General features: G+C 41.2%; 1 protein-coding gene across 1 annotated transcript in view; it reads left to right on the forward strand.

The window, feature by feature from the left end:
• Positions 1 to 2992: 2992 nt before the first annotated feature.
• Positions 2993 to 13981, forward strand: part of PLA2R1 (phospholipase A2 receptor 1) — a 73082-nt gene continuing 62093 nt past the window's right edge. Inside the window, exons 1-4 of the mRNA XM_063116489.1 lie at positions 2993 to 3107; positions 8739 to 9122; positions 11132 to 11305; positions 12900 to 13073. Of these exons, the coding sequence (XP_062972559.1) occupies positions 2993 to 3107; positions 8739 to 9122; positions 11132 to 11305; positions 12900 to 13073 (847 nt within the window). The remainder of the gene's footprint in view (positions 3108 to 8738; positions 9123 to 11131; positions 11306 to 12899; positions 13074 to 13981) is intronic.

Consider the following 13981-nt stretch of genomic DNA (forward strand, 5'->3'; position numbering starts at 1 on the left):
TATGGAGAACCTGGTGAAATTTCCTCACAACAGTTAAAGCTGCAGGAACTATACTGCAACTATACTGTGACCAGATTTAAAAGAGGGCAGGGCACCTGCAGCTTTAACTGTTGTGATGAAGAGGAAATTTCACCAGGTTCTCCATATATACAAATGACACCTGCTGAAATTCCCTTTTCAATACAAAGATACAGGAGCCCTGTCCTCCTTTTCATATGGTCACCCTACTTAAGCCCCATTTATTTCTATGAGCAAGCTTGTATCCAACCCATAAGAGTCAAACTCAGTGGTGGCCCCCCCGACTGTGGAATGATCTCCCCGATGAGGCTCGCCTGGCGCCAACATTGTTATCTTTTCGGCGCCAGGTCAAGACTTTTCTCTTCTCCCAGGCATTTTTAACAGCATTTTAACAGCATTTAACAACGTTAAGTTTGTTTTTAATGGACCCCACAATTGTTGTTTTTAAATGGATACTGTTGTTTTTATACTGTTTGTGTGTGTGTGTGTGTGTTTTTAAATTGTATACTTTTAATGTTTACTATTTTTAAATGTTGTATACCGCCCAGAGAGCTTCGGCTGTGGGGCGGTATATAAATGTAATTAAATAAATAAATAAACTACACATAATGGTGTGTGGCTGAGGCTTTTCTTTTTATTTACCCAGTGTAAGCATGCAGAACCCCATTTAACAAAGGTTCTGGAGCTGCCATTGATGCCAATTAGTTAAAAACAAACAAACCTATGTATTTTGAGAAGCAAACAATGCAGGGGTGGGGAAAGTTTATTCCTCCTTTCCAAGAGTGCAGGGCCCCAATCCTGTGTGCTTACACTAGATTAAAACTATATCTGGCAGAACTCCCCTCTATGCTGGCGTGGTTACCATCTCACCCACCTAAGATCTGTCCAACAAAAGTCTCTATTCTCCTTTATGCTGATGATTTCTCAGACTCGTTTGGGCCTAAAGAGATTACTGAGTGGCTTTGCTGAATACTGTAAAAAATGATCTTTTAACAACTAACTACTCAAAAACTAAAGTACTGGTCTTTTCTAGGAGGAAGGCAAGATTCCCTTGGTCTATGGGGAAAAACAGAATTGACCAAGTTGATTCATACAAATATCTGGGCATATGGTTCCATGAAGCTCTAAATTGGAGAGTGCATGAAAAATATGCCAACGCCAAAGCCAAACAAAATGTGTGTGTGCTAACCCAGTTCTTCTTCATTAAGGGTCAGAAATTTCTGCCAGCAGCCACTCGGGTCCTTAAAGCCAAAACTATGACTCAGGTTCTTTTTGGGGCTCCAATCCGGTTCCCTCACTGTAAAAGCTTTCTTGAAGGAATTCAATGCCTTTTCCTCAGGTTAATATTTGGTGTTCCCAGGTGTGTTTCTGGAGCTGTCCTTAATCTGGAGGCTGGGCTAAACTCATTAAAATGCTTAGCAGGGATATATTCTATACACTTTGGGCTCTGTTGCGGCCTTGTGCTTACTCCCAACTCTTTGGCCTCCAAGGTATTGTCAGATTTCTTTGAATTTCCTTGGACAAAAGCAGTGGTGCAAAAAGTCACCTCAGTGGGTCTTTCTCCCTCCACTTGCTATCCATGGATATAGAAAGTGCTAAATCAACTGTTAAACATAGATTACTGGACATAGATTACCAGGAGCTCCAAGGAGCTGCATAGGGACTATGTTCCCCTCAGTCTTTGGGTCTATCAGGCCATTCCTGCAAAGCCAGAATCAAGAAAATCCCAATGAATAATAGATGCTGCCCCTGTAATAATGCTGTGGTGGAGTCCATCTTGCATGTTCTATTCTACTACAGTTTACTATTTCTACTAGTTATTATCAAGAGGCCAGGAAAGACCTAGTATGTCCTATTATACAGTGTTTCCCCATTGCTTTCCTGAGACTATTTTACTCCAGGGCACTAATTAGCCTATTAATAAGCAAGTAGCCAAATTTCTGAATCTGGCTATTCTCATTAGAACACACATGGCTATTTGGTCATTTCTTTAAATCTACCGAGCAGCATTTTTACAGATTTCTGTATCCTTTCTTTTTACGAACATGTGTTTTTATTAATGTGTGTGTACCTACATGCTATAATAATGGTCTGTTGACTGCAGATAAAGATTGATACGCTAAATAAAAAAATGTAAACCCAGCTTCAGCCTTCCCTAGCATGTTGGCTCTTAAGACTGCAATTCAGTGCACACTTGCCTGGAAGTAACTGGGCACAATAGGGTTTACTCCTGCATTGATCTGCATAGGATTGCGCTTTTACTAAATGAGTAAGCACCTCTGGACTGGCTTATTTCTGAGTAAACATGCCTAGTTAGGATCGCGCTATTTATTGCAGTTGCTTATTATAGTGAGAAATATACGTGCTGCTCAAAGCCAAAACAAACATTACTTTAAATGTGAGTCTGGCAGCTACGTCCACCCACCTACCCCACTACCTTTATTGTAGAATAGAAGCAGGGGCCCTGATCCGGATCAAGACCCTAACCTGGGAAGATCTGGATAGGGCTGTTGAGCCTGCGCTACGTCAATATGAAAAGAAGATATAGCTACTGGAAACACATTTCAAGTCGTGTCTGTTTTGCCGCTGACGCCTGACCTTCTGTCTGGCACCCGTCAGGCTGCGAGGGCAAGGGCGGCCTGTCCCGCGTTTCTTTTCCAAGCTCCCGCTGGCTCCTTATCCGCTCCCCCTCCCAGCACCAGAGTGGGATTGCTCAATCCCCCTTCCCACCCCGCTTTTCAGGCGAGGGATGGCGGGAAACGCCTCTCTCCGTCCTCAGACAGCAACAGGAGAAGCTTGCCTGCCTTCTCAAGCCTCTTCCCTTCCCTTCCTCCCCCCAGCAGTCCCAGACAAACAGCTGCCGCTTTTGTTCCCCCACCCCACCCCCGGATCATCCATCCTCTCCCTGATGGGTGTCGTTCTTCTTCTCCTGCCAACTCTCCGGGAAGGTTTTCTGGACAGCAGCTCTGCGGAAATGTTTCGTATGAAGTTCCTCCAACTCCTCGCTTGCTCCGTGCTGCTAGTTTGCTCCAGCTTGGCGGAAGGGGAGCTCGCAGCTTTGACGAGGGACCAAGTGCCCTACTTTTCGAGTAAGTCCATCAGCTGGACTGAGCAACCGTTTGGGTTTCCGAAAGGCGCAGCTGCTTTAGACTGTGCTGAATGGAATGTCGCTCCTTCCTTTCTTGCTCTCTCTCTTCTGTCCTCCCCTTTCATTGTCTGCTCTGGTTTCCTTTTTATTTCATGCCATTCCTGCAATTATCAGATTAGGCAGCCGCAGAGCTGCCCGTTCGGGGGTGGATGTTACACACACCAGCTTGGCGTTCGCTCCAAATATGACTTGGGCCGTAATCCTAAACACACTTGGAGCGCAATCCTATGTATGTTTAGACAGAAAAAAGTCCTACAACTCCCAGCAGGCCCCAACTAACAGTGTAGTTTACAGTGTAAACCCATGCATGTCTCCTAAAAATGATTACTCCTAAAATAAGCTTCTATAAGATTGCAGCATTGACCAGAAAGTAAGCCCTATTGAGTGCAATGGGACTTACTTCTGAGTAAACATCAGGACTGCAGTCAGGTATGCCTCAGAGGACCTTTCCATCCAATCATTTTATTATGCAGTATATGCACCATTACCTTAACATATTTGCCTCAGGACCTAAGGCTTAGGTACTGCCCCTGTTACAGAGAAATAACATTTTTCTTGTATTAAGCCACCATGTTTGGAGACTGGGAAGGACAACCCAGCCAACCACCCCATTGAAGCTTTGAGTGCTATGTGTGCTGTGGTTGTATAAGAGTCATGGGCACTAGTGGTGACAAATGATGTAATTCCCTAATATGTTTCCAATTTTAAAATATATTTTATCTCATTCTTTCAGAGGTTGAGTGCTCTACCAGAAGTGTATTGTTATTTGTTTTGTAGCATTAAAACAGGCAAACCTTAACATGCCTGTGTTCCTCCCTCCTCATCCTTAACACTTTCTTTTTTTAAAAAAAAAAATGCTGGTATTGAGCTACGAAACCCCAAAAGGCTTAGGATCCAGGTGCTTCATGACCTTACTTCTGTGTAGTAAGGTTTATCTCTATTCTCTAGAGTCTACGACAATCAATTTATTTGTGTGTTTTGTGTGATTTTTTGAAAAATTAGCAAATCTGTCCCACCACAATCACAACTATCAGCCTTATCAGTTATGGTATCCCAAGTTGTGGAATGCTCTCCTCAAAGAGGCTTGACTGGCATCTATATTGTGGGCTTTTTATTGCCAGGTGAAGACTGTTTCATTCTTCCATTCATTTTAATCGTTCTGTTTTTAAACGTGTTATTGAACTTTCAGTTCTTTTCACTGCTGCTGGCTTTTACTTTGGTTTTATATTGCAATTTTACACTTTTAAATGTTTTATATTACGTTTTGTCATGTTTTTGGATTTTAATTTTTTGAATTTTAAGTTTTATGAACTGCCCAGACAGCTTCAGCTATTGGCAAATACAGAAATGTCATAAACAGACACATTATTGCTAAATCCCTTGGCAGTTATGCTTGAGGTTACTTAGGGCTCCATTTATCTACCTTGCTGTTTAATATCTACATGAAACCACTAGTAGAGGTCATCGGGAGATGTGGATTTTGCTGTCATCAGACGGCAAAGAATTCCCAGCTCTATGTCTCCTTTTCATTTAATCTATGTGAGGCAGTGCCTGGGCATGGTAATAAACTAGATGGGGGGTAACAAATAGACGTTCAAGCCTCTATTTACACTAAGGGAGTAATTCTGTGGCCCCTAGACATTAGGGGTGTACTCTCCGCCCAGGAATTATCTGGTAACCGTGAACATCCGTGGAGCATTCGATCTTCCAGAGCTGAGATTGGCTGATTCTAAACCCATCAAATAATTTCAGAGTGGAGATGTGCCCAATCAGAGCTTCTTACATCTCCAAAATCATTCGACCATTTTGTGTGTGTGGTGTGTCTAACTGAAAACCTCCCAATAAGGAACATGGAGTGATGGGGTAGGGTAGTTTTGATAATTGATAGTGACATCTGTGGCTAACCAATTAGAAATTGCCACGGTGCTGTCTGTGACCGTGTTCTCCTCCAATCGCAGTGTTTGGGGGAGGGAATGCCAATCATTTTTCCACGCTCATTGGGGTTCTCAGTCTGGCAGCATTCATTTCGGTCAGAGAGAGTGGGGGGAGAGAGCAAAGATACTATTTGTTTAGTGTTTGTTGCAAATTGAATTTATTTAGGATAGAGGGGGGGACATGTTCCCCCCCCCATTTGGCTGTCTTTAATGCTTCATTCATTTCAGCTGTTCCACCTTTCATTGACTTGTTCCTTCAAATATTCATTTAAGTCCATTCAAGGTGTGTGTACTTTAACTTAAAAATCAGGAAAAAAGAAGCCGTTTCAATTGAAATCTTTTTGGAAATATTGTTGCCTGTTCTGTTCAAGCTTTTTCCTCCAGTGTTATTATTTCCCCTTAACAGTTTGATGTGCTGAAGTTCTCCTTCCTCTAAGTTGAGTTTTCCTAGCAGCACTTGGCTTCAAAGTTACAAGTGTCTTCTTGTACTTGTATGTTTGTGTGTTTTAGAGTTGTGCTGTGCACACAAGCAGTACACAATAAAGCACACTGTGATAACATTCCATCATGAGGCGTGGGGAACACTGCTGCTGGTGGTTCTGGCTTTGTGGGGAGAGGCAGCAGCGCTGGTTGGTTGTGCGTTTCTGCTTGGACTCATAAGTCAACCATAGTGTGAAAGTGTTGCTGGGCTTGCATCTACACCTGAGCCAGTAAGCTTGCTTCTACACCTGAGTCAGGCAGGCTCTTGATTATTTCAGTTAAACTATTACTCCTATTGGCTTGCTGGGCTTCCAGTGCAGGGGGAGAGCTCCACCTCATTCTCCTCCTCCAAGCCATGTAGCCTAACCTATGGGGAAGCTATTGTTGTTTCCTTGCCTCGACTTGCTTCAATGTGCCCAACCAACAGTGAGGGAGGGGTGCCTCCTTGTCCTTGTCCTGCAAGCCGCCTGTCCTCCCTGACATTGGGCAAGCTGTGTGCTGCTGTTGTAACATTTATTAATATATTTACTTATTTATTATTGCACTGAGCGCTTTCCTGCTGCTTCGTTTCCATCTGCCCCACAAGAGATTCCTGAGAGAGGACATTTGAGTTCAGACTTTAAAAAATTCCCTATATATCACTGCATAGAAGGATCTGTTCCAAAATTGGCATGCCTAAAGCCCAACTTAAAAGCTGTCACGGTGCCAATTTTCATGTGTTTATCTTTAAAACTGAGAGGGGGCTGTAAGCATTTCTGTTAATTCCCATTACCGGTTAATTCCCATTACCGGTTACCCAGAAATGGAACAGTTCTTCAACAGGTAATTCAACGAGGCAGAGAGAGGGACATGCTCCAGAAATCAAGGTGGAGAAACTCCTCTACGAAGCTCTGGATTGAATTTTGAAGTGGAGAAGACCCATTTTGCACACCCCTACTAGACATTGTTTGAGAGGCCTTAGGATACTGATAATTCCCACCTCTGAGTTCGGAGACAGTGCTCCAACTTATATAGCACCATCAATGTACATGGTGCTGTACATAGTAAAACAGCAAGACCCTGCCGCATAGGCTTACATTCTAATAAAATCATAATAAAACAATAGGAAGGAGAAGAGAATGCACCAAACAGGCACAGGGTAGAGTAAAACTAACAGTATAAAAGTCAGAACAAAATCAAGTTTTAAAAGCTTTAGGAAAAAGAAAAGTTTTTAGCTGAGCTTTAAAAGCTGCGATTGAACTTGTAGTTCTCAAATGTTCTGGAAGAGCGTTCCAGGTGTAAGGGGCAGCAGAAGAAAATGGACGAAGCCAAGCAAGGGAAGTAGAGACCCTTGGGCAGGCGAGAAACATGGCATTAGGGGAGCGAAGAGCACGAGCGGGGCAATAGTGTGAGATGAGAGAGGAAAAATAGGAAGGAGCTAGACAGTGAAAAGCTTTGTAGGTGAACAGGAGAAGTTTATATTGGATTCTGAAGTGAATTGGAAGCCAATGAAGAGATTTCAGAAGTGGAGTAACATGGTCAGAGCGGCGAGCCAAGAAGATGATCTTAACAGCAGAGTGATGAACAGAAACCAATGAACTGATGTGAGAAGAAGGAAGGCCAGTGAGAAGAAGGTTGCAGTAGTCCAACCGAGAAATAACCAGTGCATGAACAAGCGTCTTGGCAGAAGAGACAGACAAAAATGATCGAATCCTGGCAATATTATACAGGAAAAAATGACAGGATTTAGCTACTGCCTCAATATGAGGAATAAAGGAGAGCGAGGAATCAAATATAAAGCCAAGACTACGAGCTTCCTTGACTGGAGTAAGTGTAACATCATTGACAGTAAGAGAGAATGAGAGATGAGGAGAAGGTTTAGGAGGAAAAACAAGCAATTCAGTCTTTGCCATATTAAGTTTCAAACGACGATGAAGCAACCAAGCTGAGATATCTGAAAGACATGCCGAGATACGATCGTGAACATCAGGAGAAAGATCCGGAGATGAAAGATATAATTGTGTATCATCGGCATACAGATGATATTGGAGGCCATGAGATTGAATAAGATTACCCAAGGGCAACATGTATAAAGAAAACAACAACGAGCCAAGCACCGAGCCTTGCAGAACCCCTACTGAAAGGGGAAAAGAAGAAGACGAGCTGCCATTAGCCAACACGTTGAAAGAGCGACCCGCTAGATAGGAGGCAAACCAGTTATAGACGGAGCCACAAAATCCGAGATCATGAAGGGAATCCAAAAGAAGATCGTGATCAACCGTGTCAAAGGCTGCAGTTAGATCAAGGAGAATAAGAATGGAATAAAGGCCTTTAGACTTGGCAATAAGAAGATCATTGGTAATCTTAGTAAGGGCTGTTTGTACCTGCAAGGGGGTGGGGCAGACAAACACTCAGACCCTCCCCCCCTACTGGGGCCGGAAAGAACCACACTGGCTGCCCTCTGAGGTAGGAAGATAAAACTTGGAAAGGGGAGAGTTCTGGTGGGAGGCAAAGATTGCCTCTGTCACTCATTCTGCCCTGCATTAGATGATTGGAAGCCTCCAAGTTCGGTAGGATTGTGCCCTGGGGTAGTATCAGATATTAGTCCTATGTTGAGTAGACACATTGAAATGAATGGGACTTAAGTTAATCATGACTAACTTAGGTTTCATTCATTTCAATTGGTCCCCTCTACACAGGACCAGCATTAGATACTACATCATATGTCCTATGTGTATGGGCTGCTAAACTACATGCTATATAAAATGTAGCTGATCTCAACTTTCTTTTTTTCCCTTTTTACTTTAGTATAAGCATGCAGGGGCGCAATCTGGATTGGGACCACCATGTGTGGGAAGGGGAGTTAAACCTTCCCACCAAGGTTTTTTTCTTCCTTAAACTTGCCTCCCCTCATGGGAGCTAAAGAAAGAAAAAACTGCAGAGGTGCCAGTGGAGATTCCTTTACTTTCTTTAGCCCCCTGCATGGGTGGTGGCTTGTGTAGGAAGGTTTAACACACACCCCTGATCTAGTCCTGATCTGAATCAGGGCACTGTGCATTTACGCTAAAATAAAAATAATAAATTAGGATCGGCTAAACACTCTCCATTTCACGTAGCATGTAGTTTAGCCCTATGCTTTTTAATAATCCAGTAATAATATAGAACTTTTTTTATTCTAGAGAAAGGGATCTTTATTATCCAAAGTGACTACCTTGACACATGCATTAAAGCTGATACATCCAAGCTCATCCTTGAAGACTGCACTCACTTTTCCAAATACATGTTATGGAAATGGGGTACTAAGCAGCAACTTTTCAACATAGGCAGGAGTGCTTGCCTCGGACTGGACATCAGTAACAAAGAACAGCCTTTAATCATGTCTGAATGTGATTCAGTTCAACATTCACTATGGTGGAAGTGCCATGGAAAAGGGTTGATTGGTGCATCACAATACAAATTAGCAGTGGAAAGTGGAAAATTTGTTGTGGCAAATAGAACTTCCAACTATGGATGGAAACAGTTCATGTCACCTGATGGAGAACTTTGCGAACATGCATTTGAAGGTAAAATAAATACTTGTTTTCTGACCATGCTTCCATTAATATTACCTCTGTGTGTGTGTGTGTGTGTGTGTGTGTGTTTGTGTTTGTTCATTCAGCATTGTATGGCAAAAATTTAAACAGATGTCTTTTGCTACTATAGCTGACTGCTCATTTTGACAAGGACACATATTTTGACCATCACAGATTATAAAGTGTTACAGTGAGGAAATAATTTTAGCTTCTTTTTTAAGCAATCCCAATTTTCAAATAGCTTCCTATTTTTATAGCTATCTGACAGCAAAAAAAATACTAATAAAAAAAATACCAACCAAAAAGTAACCATTTTGTAATGATATTTGCAAGATGACCTTTTCAAACATGGATAAAAAACAGTGACTCTTTTTTTTGGGGGGGGGATTGTTTTTGTTTTCCTAACTGGTGGATCGCTATAAATACAAGAGCCTATCCATTATCTTAATATCTTCGTAGTTTTAACATGTAAAGTCAAATCCACAAATGTTCTGCACTTCACAGGTATGACTCTTCTCTCTGTCCATGCGCATCAGCACAGGCATCCAGGGCCTAGGCTCTAGAGAACCTAGTGCAAACTGTGGCAACATATACCACAAACAGACCTGGGAGACATTGGCCACATTCACACAACACTAAACCGAGGTTTAGCACCACATGCATGAGCAGAAAGGAACCCATGCAGAGCCTTGGACTAACGTGCTCCTCCTTCTTCTCCCCTCTCCTTTCCTCTCCTTTTATGTTACTTGGGAGGAGCAATAAGCCAGAATTCAGTTTCACTTTAGCAGGCTCCAGGCCTATCAATGAGTGCACTGCAAACTAGGAATTGTGGTTGAAAATAAATTCTACTCAATTGCTAAACAAGCCAACAACAAACTATAGATTGTTTCACTGGGTTGTTTAACAAGCTCGAGTTTATTTAAAACCACAATTCCTGGTTTGCACAAGTAAGGAATCCGCTAAAGCAAAATTGAATGTTCGTGTATTCCTCCTCCTGGTCATGTGGAAGGACGTGAGGGGAAGGGGAGCATATGAACAAAGCACATTGTGGCAGTGATAAATTAGCATTTCACCTGAATGCTGCTATTGTTTCTGCAGGTATTTGGTTATGTTGCTATTAAGAATAGATATAGCATAGATGTTTAGAAAAACTTGGAACTGGAATGATGGCAACATTTAAAAGAAGGTGAGTGCAATCCCATGGTCTCTAGTCAGCATGTGTGTGGAACATAGGATACTTTGGATTCTTGGATCCGACGTCAGACACATTGCCATTGACACATCTACACTAAGTAGGATATAACACCATGAAAGTGGTATGAAAGCAGTATACGGGATGTGTCAATGGGCCCCAACAATTGTTAGTGCACTTCAATACTGCTGTAAAGCAGTAGTGTGGCTCCTGCCTTTTATATGCCTCTTTCATAGTAGAATTTCCTGCTTGGTGTAGATGAGCCCCTAGTTAAAATGGAGTGCAAGGGGATCACAGAGGTGAAGATTGCCTCAGTGCTTTTCCCACTCTGCATAGGACGTCAGTCAGGCTCTGAGTTTGGAAGCTGATGGGCATCTGGATAGGATCGCACCCTGAATGGGTGATAAATCAGTAAACGTTTGAAAAAATAATGTTCCTGTAATGTTATGATATTTGATGGGATTGAATAGGGGAAAGTTAACCATTGTAACTGAATACAGAGCTGTATTCCACTACAATATAATAAAAAAAGAACTGAAACCAAAAATTAGGTAAAGTAACTAAGAGCCCGGATATTGAAAATCCTGCATTGTTGACATTGCACCATAATCCTAAACACATTTACTTTAATGTAAGTACCACTGATTTCAAAGGAATGTCTTTCCATGTAGATGTGCTTATTGCTTGCTATTGCAAATCTTAGGACTTCTGATATCAGATTCCGAGAGGGAGGAATGTATACTGGAGGGTTTTATATTGTTTACTGTTTTCTTTCTAAGTGATTTATCCACAGTTTTATTTCCTTCAGAAACATATACCATGTTGGGAAATTCCCTTGGTTTGCCTTGTGTTTTTCCATTTAAATTCAACAAGAAATGGCACTATGAATGCATCAGAGATTCCAGAGAAGATGGTTATCCTTGGTGTGCGACAACAAGTCAGTATGAACGAGATGAAAAATGGGGACTTTGCCCAAATTCTGGTATGTGGTGGTGTTCATCAGTAAAACTAACAAATGTCAAGCTATTATTCAAGATAGCCAAGTCTTAAATCCTGTCTTCAGCATGACCCTTTCCGTACACTATCATTGGCTGATACTGAGCAATTGTACAACAAGATTTTCATGGATTACTGAAAAGGGAAGAACATGATCCAATTGGGAGAAGGATCAAAGTTTATATATAATATTGTATTTTTGAATGAACTTGTAAAATTACATTAGATGTACACCTGTCTTATTATGATAATATGATTTTCTGTAATCTGTAGAAATAAAGAGCACAGTCCAACCATTGCAAATCCTATTAATTTCCGTGAAAGGAAGTGTGCACTTAGCTTTCTTCCACTGAAGTAAATGGCTTGTACAAGTCTTTAGCTTTGGCTGGATCACATGCAAATGTTATTCATATAAGAAGACTGTAATCTTATTATGGTACACTCACTTTGAAAGTAGCCTACTAGAGAGAGAGAAAGTGAAACCAGCGGAGTAACACTGGCAAAATTTCCTAAATTGTTTCCATCAGTCCACAACTGTAATAAATATTATTCACAGTTTCAAATATTTAGCACCATAACAAACTCTTAAGGACTGCCTATATCCATATGAACCCGTCTGAGCTTTGAGATCAGCACCTGAGGCTCTTTGGTCTGCCAATGAATGTTGGCGAGTACCAGGGACAGGGCCTTTTCTGTGGTGGCCTCCGTTTCTATAATACTGTAATGTTGTTCAATTGTTATTGTTGTTTTGTTGGTTTAATAGTATGTTGTTATTTATTAATAATCATGCTATGAGGGTAGATGCCCTGAAAGCTAGGATTTTAAAAATTGATGATATAAACAAACAAATAAATAAATATGAGACTTTTGAAGGTGAATTCCCTCTTCTCCTTTAAAATAATGTTTATAATGTGTAAAACAGCAGAAATCCTACCTCTTTCCAGGCCAGATGTAGAAGATAGAAGGTTGAAGAAATTTCAGGTGATTGGGAAAGCCTTGAAATGCACCTCGGATATAGATGCCCTAGGAAAATCACCATTTCTTTTCAGTGGCCTTCCTGGCTGCTTGGAATTTGTCAACTTCTTCATTTTGTCACAGTTACTTTGTAATTTCAGGTTTTAAAACCATTGTTGCCACAGCACATAAAGACTCACTTATTTAAAAAAAAACTTGTTTAAATGTATCTTCATCTATTTGCTCTACTTGTCTACTGATCTGTGGACATCAGATTAATAACAGGATAAATAGAGAAGAAAGGGGGGTAAGTGTTTAGCTGGAACTTATTCACTGATTTAAATCACTTTGTTTTCTTGTGAAACTTGTATTACTCATTAATATTATCGAGACATGAGTAGTTCAGTCCTATGTGAAGTTGGTTTTTCTTTTTCTTTTGAATTTCAGAGTGCATTCTACTTCCTGTTATAGTTTTGACAGCAGAACACTGGAAGTTAATTTGTAATAATATAGCATTTCCATTTTTTTTCATTTGGTGTTAATTAAGCTAGATTGTTATGTTAGAGTGTTATCTTCCTTAATTGCTTTGTAATATTTTGCTGCTTTTAACCATTTTTTTCACACAGAGACTGGCTGTGACATTTATTGGAAGATAAATGCAGACACTCAGATTTGCTACCAATTCAATCTTCTTTCTGTTCTCTCTTGGAATGAAGCACGTGTTGCATGTCAGGGACAAGGAGCAGATTTGCTAAGCATCATAGATATGACAGAACAGACGTATATTAGCAGCCTAAGTGGTACGTTTAAAGCCGCATTGTCAAGTGGAACCTAATTGCAGCAAAATCCAAGTTATTCTCAATCCAATTATGCCAAACTCATTGGCCTGGTTCACATGTAACGGTCAGCCTTAGCACCACCTGAACAGGGAGCCTAGGACTCCTATGCTCTCTCCTACCCTCTTTTTCAGCATGCCATGAGCTGGAAATTAGGAGCATCCACTTACTCTTTTCAACTTACTGGAGTTTGTTGGTATATACAAACTCTGTTTAGTTTGATGAAACAAGGCAAGGTCATAAACTGTGGGTTGGTTCTGGCTTGTTAAACTAAATTAAACTAACCATAGTTTGTCCTTCTCTGCCCCACTGGAAAAGGGAGTGGTGAGCACACAAGCCCAACTGCTGCTGCTCACTCAGACAGTGCTAAACTATGATTTAGCATTACATATGAATGAGATGGCTAAAATCCTAATTTATGATAGATGCACAAAAAGGCAGTGTACTTACTCTTCCTAGAATGACACATCCAGTATGGTGGAGAAAGAGAAATTATGCCAGTGTATTTTGGCAGTAGTAGATAGCTTGTGCTTGTACCCCCATCAAGTGTATCATAGTAGTAGTTACAGATTACTTGCACTAATGCCCCCTGCAGATGTCTTGTGTTATCTGCAGAGGTGGGGGGAATGCAGTTTGAGAACATGACAGATAAAAGGCAGTGATTCTTCACACGGGATGTAGTTAAACTATGGAATTCACTTCCACAAGATGTAGTGATGGCCACTAATTTGGATGGTTTAAGAAGGAGGTTGGATAAATTTATGGTGGATAAGGCTATCAAGGGCTCCAAGTCCTGATGGCTCTATGCTACCTCTAGTATCAGAGGCAGTGTGCTTCTGCATACCAGTTTCTGGGGAACATGGGCGGGAGGG

The sequence above is a fragment of the Elgaria multicarinata genome, chromosome 2 (assembly GCF_023053635.1).
Source record: "Elgaria multicarinata webbii isolate HBS135686 ecotype San Diego chromosome 2, rElgMul1.1.pri, whole genome shotgun sequence".
Lineage (NCBI taxonomy): Eukaryota > Metazoa > Chordata > Lepidosauria > Squamata > Anguidae > Elgaria > Elgaria multicarinata.